General features: G+C 43.3%; 1 protein-coding gene across 3 annotated transcripts in view; it reads right to left on the bottom strand.

The window, feature by feature from the left end:
• Positions 1-21,443, bottom strand: part of adgrb3 (adhesion G protein-coupled receptor B3) — a 1,304,794-nt gene that overhangs the window by 718,497 nt on the left and 564,854 nt on the right. For all 3 annotated transcript variants that reach the window (XM_085996562.1, XM_085996563.1, XM_085996564.1), the window contains 2 exons: positions 11,778-11,879; positions 11,368-11,474 (listed from right to left, as the gene is read on the bottom strand). In XM_085996562.1, the coding sequence (XP_085852688.1) occupies positions 11,368-11,474; positions 11,778-11,879 (209 nt within the window). The remainder of the gene's footprint in view (positions 1-11,367; positions 11,475-11,777; positions 11,880-21,443) is intronic.

Raw genomic sequence — 21,443 nt, 5'->3', positions numbered from 1 at the left:
AGGTTATGAGTAACCTGATCCACCAGGTGGTGCTGTGGCAATTGGTCTCCTGAGTTAAGTCTGGTCTGTACTGGTTGTACTCTTTGTTTTTGCTGCCTCATGGCAGAAGCTTTATTGTGCAAGTGTTGATTAAACCATGTTACGGAGTTAACCTGTGTCCGTCTCCATCTATGGCCACCTCAAGATACCACAAAGATACAGATCGGCCATAATCTAATTGAATGGCAGGAAGAAGCTCAAGGGTCTGAATGGCCTACTTCTGTTCCTATGCTCCTGTACTTAATTGAATTTCTCTGCGCTCCTCCAATTCTGGCCTCTTGCGCATCCCCGATTTTCATCGCTCCACCATTGGTGGTTGTGCCTTCAGCTACCAAGGCCCTAAGATCTGGAATACTCTCCCTAAACCTCTCTGCCTCGCTACATCTCTCTTTAAGACTTGTTTCACGGGTCACAAGGAGGGGGGAGTCCGGGTAGGCAGCAGTCAAACATTGTTGGTGGGGTCCAGAGAAGCACTCTTGTCCCTCCTGGCTCCAGTGAGACAAGTTTTAAGTTCTGGTATGATCTCTCTGTTCTGCTGATATTCAGCAGTTTCTGTTTCCCTGGAAAACCGATTCTGGTGTCAAAAAAACTGCACTGAAGAACAGGTTATAGAGTGAAAATAAAGAATACAAAACATCTACACCTTTAGGAAGGTGCATAGACCTCCCATTCACCCACTTCAACTGAGAGCACAGCAAGGTCCCAACCTATATAGACACAAAATCGCATGAGGGACCATTTGAATTAATTAAAATTTTATAAGTAAGTTCGTGCAAGCTCATTTTAGACTGAAAATTGGTCTGATCTGTTTGCTCCAAAAATCTATTGTTCAGTTCCTCTACCTCTAGCACTCCATCTTGGGCTCCCATTCGTAAACAACACATCTCACCACCAACCCCACTTTAACAGGCAGTCACCTCCACCTGCCTCACTTTAACAGGAAAACCCTCCACCTGCCTCACTTTAACAGGAAGTCACCTCCACCTGCCCCACTTTAACAGGAAGTCACCTCCACCTGCCCCACTTTAACAGGAAGTCACCTCCACCTGCCTCACTTTAACAGGAAGTCACCTCCACCTGCCTCACTTTAACAGGAAAACCCTCCACCTGCCTCACTTTAACAGGAAGTCACCTCCACCTGCCCCACTTTAACAGGAAGTCACCTCCACCTGCCCCACTTTAACAGGAAGTCACCTCCACCTGCCTCACTTTAACAGGAAGTCACCTCCACCTGCCTCACTTTAACAGGAAGTCACCTCCACCTGCCCCACTTTAACAGGAAGTCACCTTCACCTGCCTCACTTTAACAGGAAGTCACCTCCACCTGCCTCACTTTAACAGGAAGTCACCTCCACCTGCCTCACTTTAACAGGAAGTCCCTCCACCTGCCTCACTTTAACAGGAAGTCACCTCCACCTGCCCCACTTTAACAGGAAGTCCCTCCACCTGCCTCACTTTAACAGGAAGTCCCTCCACCTGACTCACTTTAACAGGAAGTCCCTCCACCTGCCTCACTTTAACATGAAGTCACCTCCACCGGCCTACTTTAACAGGAAGTCACCTCCACCTGCCTCACTTTAACAGGAAGTCCCTCCACCTGCCCCACTTTAACAGGAAGTCACCTCCACCTGCCTCACTTTAACAGGAAGCCACCTCCACCTGCCTCACTTTAACAGGAAGTCACCTCCACCTGCCCCACTTTAACAGGAAGTCACCTCCACCTGCCCCACTTTAACAGGAAGTCACCTCCACCTGCCCCACTTTAACAGGAAGTCCCTCCACCTGCCCCACTTTAACAGGAAGTCACCTCCACCTGCCTCACTTTAACAGGAAGTCACCTCCACCTGCCCCACTTTAACAGGAAGTCACCTCCACCTGCCCCACTTTAACAGGAAGTCACCTCCACCTGCCTCACTTTAACAGGAAGCCACCTCCACCTGCCTCACTTTAACAGGAAGTCACCTCCACCTGCCCCACTTTAACAGGAAGTCCCTCCACCTGCCTTACATAACAGGAAGTCCCTCCACCTGCCTCACTTTAACAGGAAATCCCTCCAACTGCCCCACTTTAGAAAAAGAAATAGGAGCAGGAGTAGGCCATTCGGCCCTTCGAGCCTGCTCCTCTATTCAATATGATCATGGCTGATCCTCTATCTCAATGCCATATTCCCGCTCTCTCCCCATACCCCTCGATGCCTTTTGTGTCTAGAAATCTATCTATCTCCTTCTTAAATATATTCAGTGACTTGGCCTCCACAGCCTTCTGTGGTAGATAATTCCACAGGTTCACCACCCACTGAGTGAAGAAATTCCTCCTCATCTCAGACCTAAATATCCTACCCCATATCCTGAGACTGTGACCCTCATTCAAGATCCCCCAGCCAGGGGAAACATCCTCCCTGCATCCAATCTGTCTAGCCCTGTCAGAATTTTATACGTTTCAATGAGATCCCCTCTCATTCTTCTAAACTCTAGTGAATACAGGCCTAGTCGACCCAATCTCTCCTCATATGACAGTCCTGTCATCCCAGCAATCAGTCTGGTGAACATTTGCTGCACTCACTCTATGGCAAGTATATCCTTTCTTAGGTAAGGAGACCAAAACTGCACACAGTGCTCCAGGTGTGGTCTCACCAAGGCCCTGTACAACTGTAGTAAGACATCCTTGCTCCTGTACTCAAATCCTCCTGCAATGAAGGCCAACATACCATTTGCCTTCCTAACTGTTTGCTGCACCTGCATGTTTGCTTTCAGAGACTGATGTACAACGACACCCAGGTCCCTTTGTACATCAACATTTCCCAATCTATCACCATTTAAATAATACTCTCCCTTTCTGTTTTTCCTACTGAAGTGGATAACTTCACATTTATCCACATTATACTGCATCTGCCATGTATTTGCCCACTCACTCAACTTGTCTAAATTGCCTTGAAGCCTTTTTGCATCCTCCTCACAACTCACAATCCCACCTAGCTTTGTGTTATCAGCAAACTTGGAAATATTACATTTGGTTCCCTCATCCAAATCATTGTGAATAGCTGGGGCCCAAGCATTGATCCCTGCGGTACCCCACTAGTCACCACCTGCCACCCCGAAAAAGACCCATTTATTCCTACTCTCTGTTTCCTATCTGTTAACCAATTTTCAATCCATGCCAATATATTACCCCAATCCCATGTTCTTTAATTTTGCACACTAACCTCTTATGTGGGACTTTATCAAAGGCCTTCTGAAAATCCAAATACACCACATCTACTGGTTCTCCCTTATCTATTCTACCAGTTACATCCTCAAAAAACTCCAGTCGGTTTGTCAAACACGATTTCCCTTTCATAAATCCATGTTGACTTTGTCTAATCCTGTTGATATTTTCTACGTGTCCTGTTATCACATCCTTTATTATAGACTCTAGCATTTTCCCTGCTACTGATGTTAGGCTAACCGATCTGTAGTTCCCTGTTTTCTCTCTCCCTCCTTTTTTAAATAGTGGGGTTACAATCTGCAGGAAATGTTCCATAATCTATAGAATTTTGGAAGATGACAACCAATGCATCCACTATTTCCATGACTACCTCATTTAGTACTCTGGGATGCAGATTATCAGGCCCTGGGGATTTATCAGCTTTCAGTCCCATTAATTTCTCCAGCACTATTTTTTTACTAATACTAATTTCCTTTAATTCCTCCTTCTCACTACACCCTTGGTTCCCTAGCATTTCTGGGAAGTTATTTGTGTCCTCTTCCATGAAGACAGAACCAAAGTATTTGTTTAATTGCTCTGCCATTTCATTGTTCCCCATTATAAATTCTCCCGTTTCTGACTGTAAGGGACCTACATTTGTCTTCAGTAATCTTTTCTTTTTACATACTTGTAAAAGCTTTTACAATCTGCTTTTATGTTCCTTGCAAGTTTACTCTCATACTCTATTTTTCCCCTCTTAATCAATCTCTTGGTCCTTTTTTGCTGAACTCTAAGCTGCTCCCAATCCTCAGATTTGCTGCTTTTTCTGGCAACTTTATATGACCCCTCTTTGGATGTAATACTATCCTTAATTTCTTTTGTTAGCCATGGTTGGTCCGCTTTTCCTTTTGTGTTTTTGCGCCAGAAAGGAATGTATAACTGTTGCAATTCATGCATTCATTCCTTAAATGTTAGCCATTGCCTATCCACCATCATGCCTTTTAATGAAGCTCCCCGATCTATCATAGCCAACTCAGTCCTCATACCTTTGTAGTTTCCTTTGTTTAGATTTAGGACCCTAGTTTCGGATTGGACTTCTTCACTTTCCATTTTAATGAAGAATTCTATCATGTTATGGTCACTCTTCCCTAAAGGACCCCACACAACAAGATTATTAATTAACCCCTTCTCATTGCACAATACCCACTCTAGGATAACCTGTTCCCTAGTTGGCTCCTCATGTACTGGTCTAAAAATCCATCTCGTACACACTCCAGGAATTCATCCTCCACAGTATTATTGCTAATTTGGTTTGGCCAGTCTATATGTAAATTAAAGTCACTCATGATTGCTGTAGTACCCTTGTTACATGTATCTCTAATTTCCTGTTTGATGCCATCCCCTACATTACCACTACTGTTTGGAGGCCTATAGACAACTCCCACCAATGTTTTCTGCCTCTTGGTGCTTAATTCACCCAGACTGATTATACATCTTGATATTCTGAGCCAATATCCTTTCTCACTATTGCTCTGATTTCATCCTTTACTAACAAGGTCACCCCACCTCCTTTTCCTTTTCACCTGTCCTTCCTAAATATAGAATATCCTTGGATATTCAGCTCCCAGCCTTGGTCACCCTGCAGCCATGTCTCCGTAATCGGAATTATATCGTATCCGTTTACATCTATTTGCGCTGTTAATTCGTCTACATTATTATGAATGCTTCGTGCATTCAGATACAGTGCCTTTCGTTTTGTCTTTTTAACATTTTTAGACAGCTTAACATTTTTTTTGTACTTTGGCCCTATTTGTCTTATTATCATTTTTTCTTACCCGGACCCTATTTGTTAGTGCACTCCTTTGTTTGTACGCTCTGTCCCTTCCTGACACAATCTGGTTATCCATACCCCAATCACTTTCCTGTACTGCTTCCATGTCTTTTCGCTTTAGCATTCTAGATTTCTCTCCACCAGGACCCTCTGCCCCCCCCCCCTTATTTAGTTTAAAGCCCTATCTACTTCCCTAGTTATTCGATTTGCTAGAACTCTGGTCCCAGCATGGTTCAGGTGTAGTCTGTCCAAAGGAACAGCTCTCTCTTTCCCCAGTGCTGGTGCCAGTGCCCCAAGAATCGAAACCCACTTCTTCCACACCAATCTTTGAGCCACGCATTCATCTCCCTGATCCTATTGACCCTATGCAAATTTGCTTGTGGCTCCGGTAATAATCCAGAGGTTATGGCCTTTGTGGTTCTGCTTTTTAATTTAGTCCCTAGCTGCTCAAACTCTCTCAGCAGAACCTCTTTCTTTGTCCTACCTATGTCGTTGGTATCTACGTGGGCCACGGCAACCGGATCCTCCCCCTCCCACTCCAAGTTCTTCTCCAGCCCGGAGGAGATGTCCATTACCCTGGCACCGGGTAGGCAACACAGCCTTCGGGACTCATGCTCCTGCTACAGGGAACAGTGTCCATCCCTCTAACTATACTATCACCTACTACAACCTTTTTACTACCCTCACTTGAACAGCTTCCTGTACCACGGTGCCGTGGTCAGTTTGCTCCTCTTCCCTGCAGTCACCACACTGGTCCACAAGGGTTGCAAGAACCTCGAATCTATTGGACAAGTGCAGGGACTGATGCTCCTGCAATACGACCTCCTGGATCCCCGTAGCTGCCTCACTCACAGTCACACCCTCCTGTCCCTGACCACGTGTCAATTCTAAAGTATTTAATCTAAGGGGTGTGGCTGCCTCCTGGACCTAAAGTTCCAGGTAACTTTCTCCCTCCCTGATGTCTCGCAATGTCCGCAGCTCGGACTCCAGCTCCTCAACTCGGAGTCGAAGTTCCTTGAGCCGCAGACACTTACCGCAGATGTAGTCGCCCTGGACAAAAATGTCCACAGGCTCCCATATATTGCAGCAGCAACACATCTCCTGTTCTCCCATTATTTTATTTGTTTAATTAATTAGTTTAGTATTAATCAAATTATTTACATCGTTTCATTTATTACATTAATTAAATTAAGTTTTTAAAATTTCATTATATGTTATATGTTAACTTAAAACTTAGCCCACAGTCACTATCTTAACACTTAGCCCACAGTCACTACCAATCACTTACCTGCCTTACCTGTAATGTCACACTGCCATTTTCTCTTGTTGATGCAGGCCTGTTGCTGCTTTAATCCCCGCTCTCGGGCCTCAGTCTACTCTCTTTCAGGTCCGCTGCCGTTCAAACTCGCAGTTGTTCACTCTGTGAGGCTGCACTCAGTGCTATAACAAGAAGTCTCTCCACCTGCCCCACTTTAACAGGAAGTCCCTCCACCTGCCCCACTTTAACAGGAAGTCCCTCCACCTGCCCCACTTTAACAGGAAGTCCCTCCACCTGCCCCACTTTTGCAGGAAGTCCCTCCACCTGCCCCACTTTAACAGGAAGTCCCTCCACCTGCCCCACTTTAACAGGAAGTTCCTCCACCTGCCCCACTTTAACAGGAAGTCCCTCCACCTGCCCCACTTTAACAGGAAGTTCCTCCACCTGCCCCACTTTAACAGGAAGTCCCTCCACCTGCCCCACTTTAACAGGAAGTCCCTCCACCTGCCCCACTTTAACAGGAAGTCCCTCCACCTGCCCCACTTTTGCAGGAAGTCCCTCCACCTGCCCCACTTTAACAGGAAGTCCCTCCACCTGCCCCACTTTAACAGGAAGTTCCTCCACCTGCCCCACTTTAACAGGAAGTCCCTCCATTTGCCCCACTTTAACAGGAAGTCCCTCCACCTGCCCCACTTTAACAGGAAGTTCCTCCACATGCTTCACTTTAACAGGAAGTCCCTCCACCTGCCCCACTTTAACAGGAAGTCCCTCCACTTCCCTCACTTTAACAGGAAGTCCCTCCACTTGCCTCACTTTAACAGGAAGTCCCTCCTCTTGCCTCACTTTAACAGGAAGTCCCTCCACCTGCCCCACTTAACAGGAAGCCCCTCCACTTGCTCCACTTTAAAAGGAAGTCCCTCCACCTGCCTCGCTTTAACAGGAAGTCCCTCCACCTGCCCCACTTTAACAGGAAGTCCCTCCACCTGCCTCACTTTAACAGGAAGTCCCCCCAGCTGCCCCACTTTAACAGGAAGTCTCTCCACCTGCCCCACTTTAACAGGAAGTCCCTCCACCTGCCCCACTTTAACAGGAAGTCCCTCCACTTGCCTCACTTTAACAGGAAGTCCCTCCACTTGCCTCACTTTAACAGGAAGTCCCTCCACATGCCTCACTTTAACAGGAAGTTCCTCCACCTGCCTCACTTTGACAGGAAGTCCCTCCATTGCCTCACTTTAACAGGAAGCTCCTCCACTTGCCTCACTTTAACAGGAAGTTCCTCCATCTGCCTCACTTTGACAGGAAGTCCCTCCATTGCCTCACTTTAACAGGAAGCTCCTCCACTTGCCTCACTTTAACAGGAAGTTCCTCCACCTGCCTCACTTTGACAGGAAGTACCTCCACTTGCCTCACTTTAACAGGACGTCCCTCCACCTTCCTCTGTTTTAACAGGAAGTCCCTCCACCTACCCCACTTTTAGCAGGAAGTCCTCCATTGCCTCACTTTAACAGGAAGTCCCTCCACCTGCCCCACTTTTAACAGGAAGTCCCTCCACCTGCCTCACTTTAACAGGAAGTCCCTCCATTGCCCCACTTTAACAGGAAGTCCCTCCATTGCCCCAGTTTAACAGGAAGTTCCTCCATTTGCCTCACTTTAACAGGGAGTCCCTCCACCTGCCCTACTTTAACAGGAAGTCTCTCCACCTGCCTCAATTTAACATGAAGTCCCTCCACCTGCCCCACTTTAACAGGAAGTCCCTCGATTGCCTCACTTTAAGAGGAAGTCCCTCCATCGCCCCACTTTAAGAGGAAGTCCCTCCAGCTGTTTCATTTTAACAAGAAGTCCCACCATTGTCTCGCTTTAACAGGAAATGCCTCCACCTGCCTCACTTTAACAGGAAGTCCCTCCATTGCCTCTTTTTAACAGGAAGTCCATGCACCTGCACCGCTTTAAACATCACGGGGTTAAAATTGGCTAGCGGGTGCTACCTTCGCTGGGGCGCTAATTTTACCACCCCAAAAAATTTAGCGCCTCCGCGGCCGATTTTCCCAGGTATCGCCCCGAGAGGGAGGAGGGGTGCTCCTGGAAGCGCCCAGCGTCCCTTTTGGGGCGCTGCGAGGTGATATCATGGCACGGCGTGCCGCAGTGCCATGCAGGCCTTCCTGCTCTTGTTAAGAGAGCAGCCGGCACCTGGCGGGGAGACTTCACAGGGGCCGCAGACAGCAACGGGGGCAGGTGCTGGCAGGTGGCCAGCAACAAAAATGGCCGCCCGCCACCTCCCCTTTAACTAGCGCTGCCCCGGGCGCAGGTAGGCCCCCCTGACCCCGGTGGACTTTGCGTCCAGTGGTAAGTCGGGGGACACCACCCAATATTGCAGCTGGGGCGAGAGTGGGGCGCTGCGCACGGCGATGACAGGAAGACCCTCCACCTGCCCCACTTTAACAGGAAGTCCCTCCACCTGCCCCACTTTAACAGGAAGTCCCCCCACCTGCCTCACTTTAACAGGAAGTCGCTCCACCTGTCTCACTTTAACTTGCCCCACTTTAACAGGAAGTCCCGGGCGCTAGTTGATTTGCGCCACGTTAGCACCCACAGGACGCTAACGTGAGGTGCAAATCAACCGAATTTAGCCCCCCACAAGTAAAATTTTAACTAAACCACGCCCCAGAGTCACTGTCCTCATTCCCCTCACTGTAGTGAATTCTGGTCACAATTGGATAACTAGGAGCTGCGGCAAGCTGTGGCTACAATGTTTTGTGATAACCTTGCCGGATTCACAATGGCAGGTGATAAACTGGAAGATATAAAACCACACGCTTGCTGAAGAACCCAGGATAGGATTAATCAATTCCTGATTCAACAAGTGGTGTGGGTTCAATGTAATTTAAAAGAGTGGGTGGATTGAGGCCTAAAGAGGGCCTGGGTTGACATAACAAAAGTGGATAAGATGAATAGCCTGTTTTTATCTTGTTTGAACCCAGGCTGTGCCTTTGTTGGAAGGTTAACGTCCCCTTTCGTGCTGTGATCTATGTGGAACTGAATCAAGAGCACAAGCACTGCTATGGGAGGTTCAACACTGAGCTGTACCCTGACTGAAGAGCTTTCTGCTGTGCAATTTAAAAGAACATCCCTGCTTTTCAATTTAGAATTGCTTTGGTGTAAATGCAGGGCAAATTCATAGGTAAGGAGGTGGTGTCGGAGATTGGAAGCCTGGAGGTAGATTCCCTAGGGTACCCGTGGTGCCAGCCTTGCCTCAGTTGTAGCACTCGCACCTCTGTGTCTGAAGGATGTGGGTTCAAGTCTCACTCCAGAAATTTCAGCACAAAATCTAGGCTGACACTCTAGTGCAGTACTGAGGGAGCGCTGCACACTCAAAGGTGCCGTCTTTCAGATGAGATTTTAATCCGAGGCCCCACCTGCTCTCTCGGGTGGATATAAAAGTTCCCGTGGCACTATTTCAAAGAAGAGCAGGGGAGTTATCCCCAGTGTCCTGGCCAATATTTATCCCTCACTCAACATAACAAAAGCACTTGATCTGGTCATTATCACACTGCTGTTTGTGGGAGCTTGCTGTGCGCAAATTGCCGTGCTTCCTACATTACAACAATGACTACACTTTTTTAAAAAGTGCTTTATTGGCTGTAAAGCGCTTGGGATGTCCTGAGGTTGTGAAAGGCGTTATATAAACGCAAGTTCTTTCTTTTACTGGCATAGTGGTTAGCACTGTTGCCTCACAGCGCCAGGGACCCGGGTTCAAATCCGGCCTCGGGTGACTATCTGTGTGGAGTTTGCACATTCTCCCTGTGTTTGCGTGGGTTTCCTCCGGGTGCTCCGGTTTCCTCCCACAGTCCAAAGATGTGCGGGTTAGGTTGATTGGCCATGATAAAAAAATTGACCCTTAGTGTTAGGGGGGATTAAATACGTGGGGTTACAGGGTTACGGGGATAGGGCTTGGGTGGGATGGCTGTTGGTGTAGGGACCGGGTGCTAGGGTTTGGATGATCAGCCATGATCTCGTTGAATAGCGGAGCAGGCTCGAAGGGCCGAGTGGCCTACTCCTGCTCCTATCTTCTATGTTTCTATGTTTCTATAAGGGAGTCCGCCCTTAAAACAGTAATGACCCCGTACCTATAATTTTGGGGATGGGCCATTGTGGCGACAAAATAGCAGGTGGAAGTTTTGTTCCAGCACAGTGGGAATTTCTGCCCACTCTCCATATCTTCCCTGAACTAGGAATTACAGTAGGAATTACATGAAATGGCTTTCAGTTGTAAACGGGTTTAAGAACATAAGAACAGAGGAACACATAAAAATAGGAACAGGAGTAGACCATTTAGCCCTAGAGCCTGTTCCACCATTCAATTAGGTCATGGCTGATCTGAATCTGAACTCCATCTACCTGCCTTGGTTCCATAACGATTAATACCCTTAACTTAGCAAAAATCTATCAATCTCAGTTTTGGCATTTTCAATTGACCCCCCAGTCTCGACAACTTTTTTGGGGAGAGTGTTCCAGATTTCCACTACCCTTTGTGTGAAGAAGTGCTTCTTGACATCACCCCTGAACGGCCTGGCTCTAACTTTAAGGTTATGCCCCCTTGTTCTGGACATCCCCACCAGAGGAAATAGTTTCTCTCTATCTATCCTATCAGTTCCTTTAATCATCTTAAACACTTCAATTACATCAATCCTTAATCTTCTATACTCAAGGGAATATAAGCCTGTATAACCTGTCCTCGTAAGTTAACCCTTTTAGTCCCGCCATTATTCTGCTAATGTCAAATATAGATATTTGATGGTTCACTCAGTGGGATGAATTTCATTGTTTTTGCTGCATGATTAAACAACAGAGCGGAAAACTGTCAGCATTAAGTCTTTCATGGTGCTTTCCCCCCCGAAACCTGCCTGATGGGCTATTTGGCGTTCATTGATGAATAAGCTAGCGCATTTTTTGATAAATTTTAACACATATTTGTCATCAGTTAAACGCAGAGGAGGATTGCTCCATTCTCTGCCTATTCTCAGTAAACGAGAAGTACTGCAGCTGACTTTGCACCTACTGAATGTTGTAAGTATCTGTACTCGTTTGATATGCATCTCGCAAAGCTGGGTGGCTCCCAGTAGGCAATTCCATTACGATCGAGGGAGCAGCGTCTGCTAGTGGTGCCTGTAAGTCACAGAGAAGGCAGAAATAAATGGCAGCATTGACAAAGAAATGCAGCGGGAGAAAAGAAAGTCAATAGCCTGTTAAATGCAGGAGCCAAGTTAAATCAATTGATCCTCATTAATTTAATCTAAATCATTTGATATATAACACATTCTCAAAACAATTGACTGGTGTTACACAACTGCATGAATTTTTCAATTTATTTTTTAAAAGAGCACGAATGAAATGATTTACTCTTTTATATGTACAAGTTTCCCAAAGGCCCTTTCTCACTGAACGGGAAGCTGTGTGATTTCACAATACCTGTCGCATTGGATGGGCATCTGTTGAATGCAAAGTCCCCGGCTGCTGTTCTCCTCCACACCAAGGCCATCAGATAGTCCTCAGCACATATCTCGTAGGGCGCTGAAACAAAGGTCAAATCGTCACCCACACGTCTTGAGCAAGCCGCGAAAATTCAGAGAATCATAGAATGAGACAGCACCAAAAGAGGCCATTCAGACCATTGTACCTGTGCCGGCTCTTTGAAAGAGCTATCCAATTAGCCCCATTCCCCTGCACTTCCCCATAGCACTGCAAATTTTTCCAATTCAATTATTTATCCAATTCACTTTTGAAAGTTAATACTGATTCTGCATCCACCAACATTTCAGACAGTGCATTTCAGGTCACAACAACTCGCTGTGTGAATTTTTTTCACTCATCTCACCTTCGGTTCTTTTGCCAATTATATTCAATCTGTGTCTTTTGGTTACCAACCCTTCTGCCAGTGGAAACAGATTCTCCCTCATGACGTTCACCACCTCTATTAATTCCACCCTTAACTTTCTCTGCTCTAATGATATCTATACACAGGGTACATATAAACAGGGATCATATACACAGAGAACAAATAAACAGGGAACATATACACAGACAAGATATACACAGGAACATATACACAGGATGAAATAAACAGGAGACATATAGACAGAGAACATATACACAGGGAACATATACACAGGAGACTTATACACAGGAAGATATACATAGGAGGCATAGACACAGGAGACATATACACAAGGAACATATACAGAGGGAACATATACACAGGAGGCATATACACAGGAGGCATATACACAGGAGACATATACACAGGAACATATACACAGGACACATATACACAGGAGACATATACACAGGAGACATAAGCACAGGGAACATATATACAGGGGACATATACACATGAGACATTTACACAGGAGACATATACACAGGGAACATATACACAGGAGACATATACACAGGAACATGGACACAGGAGACATATACACAGGAGACATATACACAGGAGACACATACACAGGGAACATATACACAGGAGATATATAAACAGGAGATTTATACACAGGGGACATATACACAGGAGACATATACACAGGAGATATATACACAGGAGACATATATGCAGGAGACATATACACAGGAACATGTACACAGGAGACATATACACAGGAGACATATACACAGGAGACATATACACAGGGAACACATGCAGAGGGAAAATATAAACAGAATTCATATACATCAGATCATATACACAGGAGACATATACACAAGGAACATATACACAGGGGACATATACACAGGAACATATACACAGGAGACATATACACAGGGAACATATACACAGGAGACATATGCACAGGTAACATATACAGAGGAACATTTACACAGAAGTCACATACATCAGATCATATACACAGGCGTCATATACACAGGAGACGTATACACAGGAGAAATATACACAGGAACATATACACAGGAGACATATACACAGGGAACATATACACATGGAACATATATGCAGGAGACATATACACAGGGGACATATACACAGGAGACATATACACAGGGAACATATACAGAGGAACATATACACAGGAGACATAAACACAGGGGACATATACACTGGAGACATATACACAGGGAACATATACACAAGAAACATATACACAGCAGACATAAACACAGGGAACATATACACTGGAGACATATACACAGGAACATATACACAGGAGACGTATACACAGGGAACATATACACAGAAGACATTTACACAGGAGACATATACACAGGAGACATATACACAGGAGACATTTACACAGGAACATATACACAGGAGACATATACACAGGAGACAAAATCACAGCAGACAATTATACAGGAACATATACACTATACACAAAGGGACATAGACAGGCTAAGTAAGTGGGCAGAGATTTGGCAGATGGAATACAATACTGGAAAGTGTGAGGTTATGCACTTTGGTAGGAAAAATCATAGAGCAAGTTATTATCTTAATGGCAAGAAACTGGAAAGTACTGTAGTACAAAGGGATCTGGGGGTCCTGGTGCACGAAACCCAAAAAGTTAGTATGCAGGTGCAGCAAGTGATCAATAAGGCCAATGGAATGTTGGCTTTTATTGCTAGGGGGATAGAATATAAAAACAGGGAGGTATTGCTGCAGTTGTACAAGGTATTGGTGAGACGGCACCTGGAATACTGCATACAGTTTTGGTGTCCATACTTAAGAAAAGACATACTTGCTCTCGAGTCAGTACAAAGAAGGTTCACTCGGTTAATCCCGGGGATGAGGGGGTGGACATATGAGGAGAGGTTGAGTAGATTGGGATTCTACTCATTGGAGTTCAGAAGAATGAGAGGCGATCTTATTGAAACATATAAAATTGTGAAGGGGCTTGATCGGGTGGATGCGGTGAGGATGTTCCCAATGATGGGGGAAACTAGAACTAGGGGGCATAATCTTAGACTAAGGGGCTGCTCTTTCAAAACTGAGATGAAGAGAAACTTCTTCACTCAGAGGGTAGTAGGTTTGTGGAATTTGCTGCCCCAGAAAGCTGTGGAAGCTACATCATTAAATAAATTTAAAACAGAAATAGATAGTTTCCTAGAAGTAAAGGGAATTAAGGGTTACGGGGAGCGGGCAGGAAATTGGACATGAGTTTAGGTTCGGAATGGTCATGGCCCTATGGGTAGCGGAGCGGGCCCAGGGGCCATGTAGCCTGGTTCTGCTCCTACTTCTGGTGTTCTAATTCTGTGTTAGATTTCAGGAGATGGTTCTATTCCTGTTCCTGGCTGGGGTGGAGATCGCCTTTTACAGAAGGTAAGTACTGTAGAAAATATAGGGACAGAGTGATCTCCTGGATGAATTTCGATCGCCTAGATGGATCAGAGAGGAATTTCCCAGATTTTTTCTCCCAAATTGGCCATTGGTTTTTTTTATCTGGTTTTTCGCCTCTCCCGGGAGATCACATGGGTTCGGGTGGGATGGAGAGTGATAGTAGATTTGAGGTTAGGATCAGATCAGCCATGATCTTATTGAATGGTGGAGCAGGCTCGAGGTGCCGATTGGCCTACTCCTGCTCCTATTTCTTATGTTCTTATGTCCTTATGTTCTAGAGACATATACACAGGGGACATATACACAGGGAACATATACACAGGGAACATATACACAGGAAACATATACACAGGAGACATATACACAGGAGACATATATACGGGGAACATATACACAGGAGACATATAATCAAGAGAGATTTACACAGGAGACATTTACACAGGAGACTTTTACACAGGAGACATATACACAGGGAACATATACACAGGCGACATATACACAGGAGTCATATACACAGGACACATTTACACAGGAACATATACACTAGAGACAAATACACAGTGAACATATATACAGGAGACACATACACAGGTGAGATTTACACAGGAACATATACACTAGAAACATATACACAGGGAACATATACACAGGAAACATATACACAGGAAACATGTACACAGGAGACAAGTACACAGGGACATATAAACAGGTGACATATACACAGGGAACATATACACAGGAGACAGGTACACAGCAACATATAAACAGGAGACATATACACAGGGAATATATAGACAGGGACCATATAGACAGGAGACATACACAGGAGACATACACTCAGGAACTTATAAACATGAGACATATACACAGGGAACTTATACACAGGAACATATACACATGAGACATATACACAGGAGACATATACACAGAAAATATTTACACAGGAGACATATACACAGGAGAAATATACACATGGAACATATACACAGGAGACATTTACACAGGAGACATTTACACAGGAGGCATTTACACAGGAGACATATAAACAGGAACATATACAGAGGAACATATACACTGGAGACATATACACATGTGAGATTTACACAGGGGCATATACACTAGAGACATATATGCAGGGAACATATACACAGGAGACATATACACAGGAGACAATATACATAGGAGAAATACACAGGAGGCTCATACACAGGAGACATATACTCAGGAACATATAGACAGGGAACATATACACAGGAGACATATACACATGGAACATATACACAGGAGACATATACACATGGAGCATATACACAGTAGACATATACACATGGAAGATATACACAGGAGACATGTACACAGAAAATATTTACACAGGAGACATACACATGGAACATATACAGAGGAGACATATACACAGGAAATATTTACACAGGAGACATATATACATGGAACATATACACAGGAGACATATACACAGGAGACATATACACAGGAGGCATATACACAGGAGACATATATACCTGAGATATTTAGACAGGAGACATATACACTAGAGACAAATACACAGGGAACATATACAGAGGAACATATATGCAGGAGACATATACACAGGTGAGATTTCCACAAGGACATATACACTAGAGACATATACACAGCGACCATATACACAGGATATATATACACAGGAGACATATACATAGGAACATATAGACAGGAACATATACTCATGAGACATATACACAGGGAACATATACCGAGGGAACATATAAAGAGAAGACATATACATCAGTTCATATACACAGGAGACATATACACAGGAGACACATAAACAGGGAACATATACACAAAAGACATATACACAGGAGATATATACACAGGAGACATATACAGAGGGAACATATACACAGCAGACATATACATAGGGAACATATATACAGGAGACATATACACAGGAGACATATACACAAGAGACAAATACACAGGGAACATATATACAGGGGACCAATACACAGGAGACATATGCACAGGAGACAAATACACAGGGAACATATACAGAGGGAACATATACACAGGAGAGATATACACAGGGAACATATACAGAGGGAACATATAAACAGAAGACATATACATCAGTTCATATACAGAGGAGACATATACACATGAGACATATACACGAGAGAAATATACGCAGGGAACATATACACAGGAAACATATACATAGGAGACATATACACAGGGAACATATATACAGGAGACACATACACAGGTGAGATTTACACAGGAACATATACACTAGAAACATATACACAGGGAACATATACACAGGAAACATATATACAGGAGTTATATACACAGGGAACGTATACACAGGAGACAAAACACAGGAAACAATTACACAGGAACATATAAACAGGGAACATATACACAGGAGTCTCATACACAGGAGACATGTACATAGGGAACATATACACTAGAGACATATACAATGGAACATATATACTATAGACATAAACACTGGAGACATATACACAGGGAACGTATACACAGGGAACATATACACAGGAGACATATACACAGGGAACATATACACAGGAGACATATACACGGGGAACATATACACAGGAGACATATAAACAGGAGAGATTTACACAGGAGACATTTACACAGGAGACATATACACAGGGAACATATACACAGGAGACATTTACACAGGAGGCATTCACACAGGAACATATACACTAGAGACAAATACACAGAGAACATATACAGAGGGAACATATAAACAGAAGACATATACATCAGTTCATATACAGAGGAGACATATACACATGAGACATATACACGAGTAAATATACGCAGGGAACATATACATAGGAAACATATACATAGGAGACATATACACAGGGAACATATATACAGGAGACACATACACAGGTGAGATTTACACAGGAACATATACACTAGAAACATATACACAGGGAACATATACACAGGAGACATATACACAGGGAACATATACACAGGAGACATATACACGGGGAACATATACACAGGAGACATATAAACAGGAGAGATTTACACAGGACACATATACACAGGAGACATATACACACGGAACATATACACAGGAGACATTTACACAGGAGACATTTACACAGGAACATATACACTAGAGACAAATACACAGGGAACATATACAGAGGAACATATACACAGGAGACACATAGACATATACACAGGAGTCATAGACACAGGACACATTTACACAGGAACATATACACTGGAGACAAATACGCAGGGAACATATATACAGGAGACACATACACAGGTAAGATTTACACAGGAACATATACACTAGAAACATATACACAGGGAACATATACACAGGGAACATATACACAGGAGACAGATACACAGGGACATATAAACAGGTGACATATACACAGGGAACATATACACAGGGAACATATACACAGGAGACATACACAGGAGACATACACTCAGGAACTTATAAACATGAGACATATACACAGGGAACTTATACACAGGAACATATACACATGAGACATATACACAGGGAACATATACACAGGAGACGTATAGACAGAAAATATTTACACAGGAGACATATACAGAGGAGACATACACACAGGAGACCTTTACACAGGACGCATTTACACAGGAGACATATAAACAGGAACATATACAGAGGAACATATACACTGGAGACATATACACGTGAGATTTAAACAGGGACATATACACTAGAGACATATACGCAGGGAACATAGACACAGGAAACATTTACACAGGAGACCTATACACAGGGAACATATACACAGGAGACATATACACATGGAACATATACACAGTAGACATATACACATGGAAGATATACACAGGAGACATATACACAGAAAATATTTACACAGGAGACATATACACATGGAACATATACACAGGAGGCATATACACAGGAAATATTTACACAGGAGACATATACACATGGAACATATACACAGGAGACATATACACAGGAGACATATACACAGGAGGCATATACACAGGAGACATATATACAGGAGATGTTTAGACAGGAGACATATACACTAGAGACAAATACACAGGGAACATATACAGAGGAACATATACATAGGAGACATATGCACAGGAGACAAATACACAGGGAACATATACAGAGGGAACATATACACAGGAGAGATATACACAGGGAACATATACAGAGGGAACATATAAACAGAAGACATATGCATCAGTTCATATACAGAGGAGACATATACACATGAGACATATACACGAGAGAAATATACGCCGGGAACATATACACAGGAAACATATACATAGGAGACATATACACAGGGAACATATATACAGGAGACACATACACAGGTGAGATTTACACAGGAAGTTATACACTGGAAACATATACACAGGGAACATATACACAGGAAACATATATACAGGAGATATATACACAGGGAACGTATACACAGGATACAAAACACAGGAAACAATTACACAGGAACATATAAACAGGGGGCATATACACAGGAGACAAATAAACATGTACATAGGGAACATATACACTAGAGACATATACAGTGGAACATATACACTAGAGACATATATACAGGAGATATTTACATTGGTGACATTTTCACAGGAGACATATAAACAGGAGACACATACACAGGAAACATATATTCTAGAGACATATACACTGGAACATATACACTAGTGACATATACACAGGAGACATATACACAGGAAACATGTACACAGGAGACAAGTACACAGGGACATATAAACAGGTGACATATACACAGGGAACATATACACAGGGAACATATACACAGGAGACATACACAGGAGACATTTATGTAGGAGACACATACACAGGAACATATACACAGGAAAATATACACAGGAGACATACACTCAGGAACATATAAACATGAGACATATACACAGGGAACATATACACAGGAACATATACACATGAGACATATACACAGGGAACATATACACAGGAGGCATATACACAGAAAATATTTACACAGGAGACATATACACAGGAGACATACACACAGGAGACATATCCACAGGAGAAATATACACATGGAACATATACACAGGAGACATATACACAGGAGACATTAACACAGGAGGCATTTACACAGGAGTCATATAAACAGGAACATATACAGAGGAACATATACACAGGAGATATATACACATGTGAGATTTACACAGGGACATATACACTAGAGACACATATGCAGGGTACATATACACAGGAAACATTTACACAGGAGACATATACACAGGGAATATATACACAGGAGATATATACACAGGAGACATATACAGAGTGAACATATATACAGCAGACATATACATAGGGAACATATATACAGGAGACCTATACACAGGAGACATATGCACAGGAGACAAATACACAGGGAACATATACAGAGGGAACATATAAACAGAAGACATATACATCAGTTCATATACAGAGGAGACATATACACATGAGACATATACACGAGAGAAATATACGCTGGGAACATATACACAGGAAACATATACATAGGAGACATATACACAGGGAACATATATACAGGAGACACATACACAGGTGAGATTTACACAGCAAGTTATACACTAGAAACATATACACAGGGAACATATACACAGGAGACATATGCACAGAAAATATTTACACAGGAGACATATACACAGGAGACATACACACAGGAGACATACACACAGGAGACATATCCACAGGAGAAATATACACATGGAACATATACACAGGAGACATATACACAGGAGACATTAACACAGGAGGCATTTACACAGGAGACATATAAACAGGAACATATACAGAGGAACATATACACAGGAGATATATACACATGTGAGATTTACACAGGGACATATACACTAGAGACATATATGCAGGGAACATATACACAGGAAACATTTACACAGGAGACATATTCACAGGAGACATAAACATAGGAGACATACACAGGAGACTCCTACACAGGAGACATATGCTCAGGAACATATAGACAGGGAACATATACACAGGAGACATATACACATGGAACATATACACAGGAGACATATACACATGGAACATATACACAGTAGACATATACACATGCAAGATATACACAGGAGACATATACACAGGAAATATTTACACAGGAGACATATACACATGGAACATATACACAGGAGGTATATACACAGGAGACAAATACACAGGGAACATATACAGAGGAACATATACACAGGAGACATATACAGAGGTGAGATTTACACGGACATATACGCTAGAGACATATACTCAGCGAACATATACACAGGTTATATATACACAGGAGACATATACACAGAAGATATATACACAGGAGCCATATACAGAGGGAACATATACACAGCAGACATATACACAGGGAACATATATACAGGAGACATATACACTGGAGACATATACACATGAGACATATACACGAGAGAAATATATGCAAGGAACATATACACAGGAAAAATATAAACAGGAACATATAGACAGGAACATATACACAGGCGACATATACACTAGAGACATATACACAGGGAACATATACAGAGGGAACATATAAACAGAAGACATATACATCAGATCATATACACAGGAGACACATACACAGGGAACATATACACAGGAGACATATAATCAGGAGTCATATACCCAGGAACATATATAC

The sequence above is a fragment of the Somniosus microcephalus genome, chromosome 9, assembly GCF_052327205.1.
Source record: "Somniosus microcephalus isolate GS21.2 chromosome 9, FLI_Smic_1.0, whole genome shotgun sequence".
NCBI classification, from domain to species: domain Eukaryota; kingdom Metazoa; phylum Chordata; class Chondrichthyes; order Squaliformes; family Somniosidae; genus Somniosus; species Somniosus microcephalus.
This window is presented reverse-complemented; position numbering and strand designations above follow the sequence as displayed.